The sequence below is a fragment of the Pygoscelis adeliae genome, unplaced genomic scaffold, assembly GCF_000699105.1.
Source record: "Pygoscelis adeliae isolate BGI_AS28 unplaced genomic scaffold, ASM69910v1 Scaffold122, whole genome shotgun sequence".
Classification (NCBI taxonomy): Eukaryota; Metazoa; Chordata; class Aves; order Sphenisciformes; family Spheniscidae; genus Pygoscelis; species Pygoscelis adeliae.
Genome location: NW_008824358.1, coordinates 6,470,672 through 6,479,364, shown reverse-complemented (window position 1 = coordinate 6,479,364; position 8,693 = coordinate 6,470,672). Strand labels below are relative to the sequence as shown.

The 8,693-nt window shown below is 42.2% G+C and overlaps 1 protein-coding gene across 1 annotated transcript in view; it reads left to right on the top strand.

Annotated features, from left to right (window-relative positions):
- ANAPC1 (anaphase promoting complex subunit 1) overlaps nt 1-8,693 on the top strand; it is a 36,264-nt gene that overhangs the window by 11,396 nt on the left and 16,175 nt on the right. Inside the window, exons 18-26 of the mRNA XM_009319645.1 lie at nt 960-1,225; nt 2,217-2,308; nt 3,236-3,384; nt 5,017-5,095; nt 5,203-5,239; nt 5,343-5,413; nt 5,538-5,720; nt 6,480-6,485; nt 7,991-8,034. Coding sequence (XP_009317920.1) covers nt 960-1,225; nt 2,217-2,308; nt 3,236-3,384; nt 5,017-5,095; nt 5,203-5,239; nt 5,343-5,413; nt 5,538-5,720; nt 6,480-6,485; nt 7,991-8,034 — 927 coding nt within the window. The remainder of the gene's footprint in view (nt 1-959; nt 1,226-2,216; nt 2,309-3,235; nt 3,385-5,016; nt 5,096-5,202; nt 5,240-5,342; nt 5,414-5,537; nt 5,721-6,479; nt 6,486-7,990; nt 8,035-8,693) is intronic.

Below are 8,693 nucleotides of genomic sequence, written 5' to 3'. Positions count from 1 at the left end.
GGGGGGGGTTGGTTTTTTTTAAGGCAAACCGGAGGAAACACCCTCTGAGTAGTACCTTTCATCTGAGATTACAAGTCTTTGGGGGAAGAAAAGTTATTTTGCCCTGTGCAGTGGCTGCATCATGTGACCTTGCTTGTTAGGGTTCTCACTTCCAGAGAAGTAGGTTGGACTCACGAATGAATTTAATATGGATCACAAAGCAGTCCCAGATCGTCTCCTGACGATGTCAGATCTCTCCTAGATGCTTCATCCCTTTAAAATGAAGTTGTCTCGCTCCCATGGCTACTCAGCACCTTTAGCAAGTTAGGAGCATCAAATTATATACTTCACTGAATGCGCTGATTTTCACCAAATTTGGTGGAGTGTTTAAGACTGATTCACTGGGTTTTGCCTAGACAGGAATAGGAAGTTTTCACATGGTCGAACAGTAAAGTGGATGAGGCTTACTATCATCCCGTCATAAGAGGCTTACAAGCTGTGGTGGTCAAGTCGTGCTGTTAGCTTTTTGTGGGTTGACAGCTCAGTGAGCCCACAGGGTTACGGACTACAGTCTACATGGAACAAAGGTCAGGATCTAATGCCTGATGTGCTGTGGCAGGGCAGGTACGAAGAAGGCTGGGAGCACTAGGTGAATTGCATAAATACCCAGTGAGGTCTCATGCATAGAATATTGGTGCAAAGAAGGCACACTCGGCTTTCTTTTGTCTTGTTCCCTTAAATATAATGCTTTGATTCTTTTATGCACAACGAGGGGGGAGGGGGGGGGAAGGAGGATGAAATTTAACAATTGAATTTCTGTGGCTTGCAGGGTTTGTGCGGCACATTTACCGTACAACAATCACATTTGTATTGGTTTATGGGGAAGAAACCTCCTCTGTAACAGTGCTTTGGAGTTCTCTTGCTGGAAGGTTATGTTTACTGTGGAACCTCTGCCTCTCTTTCCTGTTTGTTTGGTCTAGGACTGGGAATACCTCTTGAGCTCTGATTACCACAGGAATTTTGAGTCTCATCCTGTTGCCAAAGCTTTGCGACTGGACCCTCTGGAAGTTTCAGCTCCAAAGGATGACTTTTCACAGAGCCTTAGTTTGGATTCCTCGACGCTCCTTTTCACCCATATTCCTGCTATTTTCTTTGTTCTTCATCTCATCTACGAGGAGCTCAAACTGAATAGTCTGATGGGAGAAGGAATTCGTTCGCTTGTTGTTCTTCTGATTCAGCTGGCCAGGTATGCCCAACTGACAAATGCAGATATTGTATATCATGCAGCGTCTCTTGATGATGGGTGTGTATTGTTTTTATGGGGAATTTGGGGATTGCCCAGTGGAGCAGACTTTTCATGTATTTGAAGAAAACAAATGAATGTTTAAAACCGTATTGCGCTTAAAGATATTTGCTGTAGCAAATCTCTTACATGGTTCTGGCCACTTCCCAACATCAGTGAGATTCACAAATCTTAGATGCTGCAGCTAGTGTTTTTTCTACTGTATTGTCACAGCTCAGCTCATAAGATCTGTCAAATATTCTTGTTTGTTGTGGCATCTTCACCCGCAGCCAGTGCCTGCACCTTCATGTCTTCCACAACCACCTTCAAGTTTCATTGCATGCATATAGATAGATAGATACAGGTAGGTGTTTAAGTAAAAGGCCCAGTAATGTCTCCCTGAGTTGTATTTGCTATTTCTACCAAACTTTTTCTATGGCTATAGATTCTTCCCCAGTAGCACCTACTATAGCTGGCTGGCTAAATGGTTCCCAGAAGCGGCATCCAGTCCCTAGTGCTGAAAAGGTTGGCTTGTCCTCTATTCTATCATGCCAACAAGAAGCAAGTCTGAAACGAAGGACTGTGTGTCTTTTGAGGCTGGCAGCTGTTGTATGCATTCATGTCTTGCAGTAACCCAGTAGATTATCTAGCTTTAACAACTGGAATTTGGAGGAAACTAGTGACAGTGGTCACACCTTAGGCAGTGGTGGAGGCGTGGGACAAAGCAGAATGACAGCTGAAGAGAAATGTGCTGGGGGAAAATTAAACATACGGATTCACTGCTTAGGGAGTGGGCAGTGCCCATGAGAGGTCTTAGTTCAGGAAGTCAGAACTTCCCTCCTTGTATCTACTGCTTACACAAACATTAAAAAAACTCAACAGAAAATGTCACAGAAATGCAGGAAAGCGGAGTGGTATTTTTCCCCTCTAATGTGATTCACCTCTCTCATTCTAGGGACTTAAAACTTGAAGCTTATATAGATTATTACTACAGAGACTATCCAGCCCTTGTAAAAACCTCCAGACAGACTTGCATAATTGATCAAGGTGAGTTTAAGGCTTTGCAAAGCTGAATATTCAGTGATAATGACGTGCAAACTATCTCTAATACTGAGCATGTTGGTAACTGTTCCCTTTAAAGCTGGTTAGGACTTAATCCCAATATGCAAAACTGTGCTCATAGTGCTGAGGTTGCCTTGTTCCTTTGTTTTTAATAGCCTCCTAAGACGACTGGGGTGAAATTAGCATAATATAGTCATGAGCTGGTGCCTCCTGGGACACTCCACAGAACAAGGCCTTGGGAGGGAATGATGGCTTCATCTTGGCAAACTCCCAGCTTAGGCTGGCTGAGAAATCTTAGCAGGCAATTGTGGAAAAGCCTGGTAGTGAGATGTGCCTCTCTTGTGGAAAGTATTGCTGGGCTGGCAGGCTTTCAGTTTATGGTTCATAAAAACTAAATCAGAGCTAAAACCACAAAACTTAAAATAAGGTCATATATTGTCTGTGCACCTGTGTAGTGTCCTACCAGCTGAAATTTAGTGGTCATGTAAGATAAGCTACTGTTTCTCCTGACAGAGAAAAAAATCTCATAGCATTGCTCAGGCTTTGCTACTCATGTTGGTGGACAGGGAAGGCAAAGAGGTTATAGTTAGGTTGTCCTCTCACTTAAGCAATTTAATGTTGTTGAATTACAAGACTGTTCCAGTGAGGTCTTTGAGAATTACTTGTTGTACTTACTCCTTTTCACCGTGGGCTGAGGTAGTTTTTGTTCTTGAAAGACAGGTGTCTCAAGTTGTCATTACTCTCTAGCTATAAACTTCCATCTAACAGAAGGGAGATGTGGTCTGTAACATTTTGGGGAAATACTGTATTTTTGTTGTTGAAAGATGTACTGTAGGGCTTGCTTTGGGAATAGTGGAGAACTTTTTGTGCATTTGCCATGGACTCAATGTCATTGCTGTTTATATGATTAAGTCCAAACAGGTTTCATGCACCATCCCTCATTTTTTTCTGCTGAGCCTCCGAGTATCTTTCAGTGGCTGAGTTCCTGTCTGAAGGGAGAAAGAGTGCAGCCTTATCCTTACTTACCAGGAATCTGTGAAAGGAGCAAACTGGTAGTACTGGTACGTACTTTGGCAAAAAGGATGTGTTTTATTCTGTCAGCACAGCAGCACTGTGGCCAGGGTTTGCCCCAGCTGCTTATTTCCTGCAAGTGAAGTGTCCCCAGTGGGAAGTTAAATAACAGAGGGTTTAACTGTACTGTGTGGAGCAACGGGGGCATACTGAAGCAGGGCAGTAGCCATACTGGAGGGGTATTGAGCCTGTGATAACTCACTTGGCTGTAGCTGTACTATTTAGAGACTTAAGCATCTCCAAGTGTTGCTGCTCATCTGTCTGCATGAAATTCTCATGAGTATCCCCTGCAATATAGTAAACTGTGTGGTGTCAGCCTCACCACAGCGGGGAATAATATGTGTTTAGCAGAGAAATCCCTGCGAGTCCCATCTTCTCTTTTATTACTTCAATACTACTGAAGTGTGTAGATGGGTTTTAGCAGGTGGGAGGAGGTATTTGAGGTTGGGAAGGAGAGCTCGTGAGTGCAGAGTGAGTAGCCTATGCTTCACTGCTTATGTTTTTTTTTGTGGTTTGCAGTAGTGGCATGTGCAAAGTAATAATGTAACTCAGTTAACTGTATTTTGTGAGTGAGAATTTCCCGGCTTTCTTCTTGGGCATGTATCAACATAAATATTTAGTTTCATGAGTAGTTATAAGCGCCGATGTTACCTCTTGTTCAGCCTTGCTCACTTATTCACAAAGCGTTTATGGAGAAAACCTGCCAATACAGGGTTTGGAGCAGAGGTGTTGAACCTGAGGTGGATGAAGAGAAAAACAGTGAGGAGAGACTCTGCTCTGACCCAAGTGTCCAAGATTAGTTGCGGAGTCTCCGATTTGAGCTGCCAGGAGTCAGCCTGTCCTCTGCTTCAGAGCGTGGAGGGTTGAAGCAGCAGTGCTGATGCTTTCGCTTAAAACTTGCCTCCGCATTCAAGCTCTGAAGAACTGTAGCCTTTCCCTCGGGCTATCACCTGTGTCTGTCCATCCAGCTCTGTCTTTTCTCCTACCTCTGCGTGACTTGCCTATGCGGAGGTCAGAGCTGGCATGTTGGCAGTGTATCTTATCAGAAGATCTTAATGAAAAACACAAAAGACTTTTACCTGTGATTTTTGCTTTTGCCCTGCCAGCTTGTCTCTCAGTATCAAAAAGTAAATAGGGTGACAGATCACTTTGATAGCTGAAGTGGACCCTGCTTTGCATGGGGAACAACTCTTCACTCGGAGCCTTCACAAAGTAGCCAATATTCAAGATGTGGAGAAAACTGAGTGAAAAATGGTGTCTGTAGAAGATGTATGTGTGTTTTGCAAGAGAAATTAAATGAAATGTGAGAAACATGGGAAATATACTAGGAACGTGTTTTTCTCTTTAGATGATCTTTCTCTTTTTACCTTTGAAACAATTATCAGGGAAAATTGAGTTAATTGTTTCAGGATTTATTTTTTCCAAACTTTAAGATAGAAATCTAAAGCATAAGAGTTTGTTCTTGCTTCAGTTGTTTCAATCTCCTTTTACTAACAATGTTTTTGTAATAAACCTGCCCACTGTTTAAGTTATTAGAAGTTATTTCTGCCTGTTTTGGTAGGCAGTACAGCAATAGCTGCACACTAAGTGACTTTGTATTATGGTGTCTCTTTCCTGTCCAGAGTGTGGCTCTGTATATACTTGGTGATGAGAGCGCTGTATCTAACGAAGCCTCCCATTATTTGTACAAGATTACATCAGGTAATGATGCTTTGATGCCATCATAGTATATCCTAGTGTCTTGTGCTTGTTATGTGCTGTCTTTTTGCTTGGAGAATGTGGAAGTAACGTGGTCTTGTCTTTCCTAGGACAACGAAAACAGCAAATAGAACAGGATGACTATCGGTATGGGGTTTTTTAGTATTATTTTAAACTCTTGAGGTTTTGACTCTGCTGAGTTTTGGACTAGCTTTTATTGGCTTCTCCTTTATTTCCCTTTATTTTACAGATGCAGTTTCAGACACAGCACATCTGTTTCCAGTCTGGCTGAAAAGTTAGTTATTTGGATGACTAATGTTGGTAAGAGCAGCTTTTATCGTTGTGCAAAGTGGTAAAATCATAACAGTCTTGTGCTTGCCTAATAGGAAATACACTTTATCTAGTTTTGATAAAACAGGTGGTTTTTTTTCTCATTAATTTTAAGGTTTCACCTTAAGAGATCTGGAGTCTCTCCCCTTTGGTGTAGCTCTTCCTATTAGAGATGCAATATATTATTGCCGAGAGCAGCCTGCCTCAGACTGGCCAGAAGCAGTTTGTCTCTTGATTGGGCGCCAGGATCTGTCCAAACAGGCGTGTGAAGGGAACCTGCAAAAGGGTAAATCTGTGAGTATGGGCATAAATGGATTTCACTATATTGGGTATTGGGCAGAGCACTCTGTTCAGAAACTTCCCCACCATCTGCTGATGCTCGGCATCAGAAGGTGCAGAATTCAAGATTGAGGGCAGTACAGGGTTTACACGCATACGAGGGTTTCAGTATAAAAACCAGCATCCGGCACAGGAAGAGTATGTGTATAGCTGTGGAAACTGTCAATATAAAACAGATTTTAAACTTAATTCAGGCATGGTCCTCAAAAGTTTTGCCTACAGAGCTATTTGATTGCCTCTGTAAGTCCTCCTCGTCTCCAAAATGGCTGCACCTTTGAGAGGTGTTAGAGAGGTTTTGGTACTCCATCCGGAGACTGCCATCAAAACAGCAGTGGCCCAGGGAGAAGGAAGTGGGTATTTGTCAGTCTGGCTCCTTCTTGGGTTGGCATAGCTGGCATCTCCCTCTCTGGAAGAACCGGATTGCTTTCTGAAAGACACTTTTTATATACTTTTTTTTTTTCCTCAAAAAGCATTTAGTTATTTGTGTCCTGAAGTAAAGTGGAAAAAAAAATGTGGTGTTTTTCTTTTAAACATTTTCTTCTGATTGTAAGATGCTAGTGATTCCCACAGAGTTGTAGCTCACTTACGTGTCTTTTGTTGAGGATACTCTGGAAGCCAAAACTCTTCTTGAAAGCTGGCTAGTGGCATGCATAAAAACACTAAATAGTAGCAGAGAGATTGTCTGTAGCCTTTTCAGAAGTCAGGAAGAGGGACTCAGTCTCAAGTACATCTTGGTCAAGATCCTTTTTGCTGTCTTAGCTTTGAAAGTGATATTAAAATTAGTCTGACTTTTTATAACAGAGGCTTCATGACTAACTACATATCAAAAAATTTTTTTGAAAAATTCATTTAGCAGAAAAGTAAATGAACTGCATGTTCAAATCTGATGTCCCACCATTCATTAAAAATCCATTGTATTTTCTGCTGGTGAAGTTTTGCCCAACTGTAACAGTACTGAATCTTAAAATGATGATAAATTTGATTTTATCACTTACTTTATAACAATGCCTCGAATATATGTTACCTTAAAAGGATAAAGTGATCTTCAAACACCAAATTGTTTGTCATTTCTCAGGAGGGCAGGGTGGAGTTTCCTGTTTCAAAACGGACGCTGGCTATATGGGTGGTGCAGTTATGTATTGAGATTTAGTGCGTATTTATCAGAAGAAATTGGTTTTCATTCATCAGCTGTTAATTTACTCGCACTCCTGGTGTCATGTGTTACCAGTGAGCCTTAGGAAGGCCCTGTGTTCGATCTAGTCTGTGTAAGTCTGTATCTTTCAGCTTGCTGAAATTCCGAGGTATAGAACAGGAAAAATGACCAGTTTAGAGAGAAGTGTGGGGTTTTTTGTTCCTAGATTTATCATACCAATATTTGTCATCACTGGCCTTGTTATTTTTTAAATTAATCTCTCATCTGTGAGAGATGGAAAAGAAAGAGGAATATGCTGGCCCACCTTAGGGTCGATGTCCATATTATTTTCTCAGACCATAAGAAAACTGTATATTCTGCAGGAAAGCTTATTTCTGCAGAACTCTAAAAATAAAATGAACCATGCTTCGTGCAGGGTGACAGCCTTGTCTGAAGCAAGTGTAGGGCAAGCAGATTGTGGGCACACTCTGTTGCATCCTGACCTATGCTATCCTTGCCATTCTTGTCAGTGGTCCTGTGCATTGCTTGTGTGATGTCAATAAACAGGAGAGGACAGTCTCTTAAACAAGGATTTCATAAATCTGGCATAGAAAGAGGGCTTTTCCACAGTGCTTGTAAGCAATGAAGTGCTTCAGTATTTTTCTGGTCATGTAGCTCTGGTGTGCAAGTTCAAAAAACGTTCTGGTACTGTGGTGAAAGCAGCAAATGTTTGGAATTTACTGCCATGCAGGCTGACTGTTTATTTTAATAGCTGGCTTGGTTTTGCCAAGGTTGTTGTAGGGGGGAGTCCAAATTAAAGCCCTAATTCATGAGAACATCAATGATTAGAACAATAAAGCAGGTTCCTGAACAGAATATGCAGAACAGCAGTTCTAACTGGGTTGAGGGTCAGTAGATACTGGCACTTCTAAAAGGGCAGGGCCTGTTGCGACAGGACAAGGGGGAACGGCTTTGAACTAAAGGGGGGGAGATTTAGACTAGAGATAAGGAAGAAATTTTTTAGGCTGAGGGTGGTGAAGCACTGGCCCAGGTTGCCCAGAGAGGTGGTGGATGCCCCGTCCCTGGAAACATTCCAGGTCAGGTTGGACGGGGCTCTGAGCAACCTGCTCTAGTTGAAGATGTCCCTGCCCACGGCAGGGGGGTTGGACTAGATGGCCTTTAGAGGTCTCTTCCAACCCAAGCTATTCTGTGATTCTATGATTCTAAAAGCAGGTTGTCACCAGAGGACCTTGTCTGTTGCTTCCGGATTTTAACCTCTGTTTTAATATACACCAAAACGCTCATCTGGGTTTCTGTTTTTCACTGCTGAACTTGAAGAAAAAAACACATATGTTTTTTCATAGCCGTCGTAGATAATTGTGTAGGCAGGGAGGGGAAAGCCCTTTCCTACTACTGCTCTGAAACAAGAAATAGTTTTGAAAGAAAGATGACTTTCATATGTCACCTCTTCAAGCTCCCGCTTGTCAGTCCTTGCTCAACAGCCTTTGCTACTTCTTTGACATCTCCTCCTCTCTTGATAGTTATTTTTCCCATTTAGGTGTGCAAAAATAGCTGATTACAATGCTCAGAACTCCTCGTGGCCTCCTAAATGAATGTAGGGAGTGGGTGAACAGTGTCGTTCACGACTGCACGAATCTCAGTCCTTTCTATTTACAGACCCATCTCAGTGCAGGTAATTGTGCTGAGCGCAACCAGGTTGTGGTGCTGACATTTGCTGGCTTTCTGAGAGTTAGCAATATCCATGTGCACTACTGGAAATGACTTCTCTCCTTTCTCTTT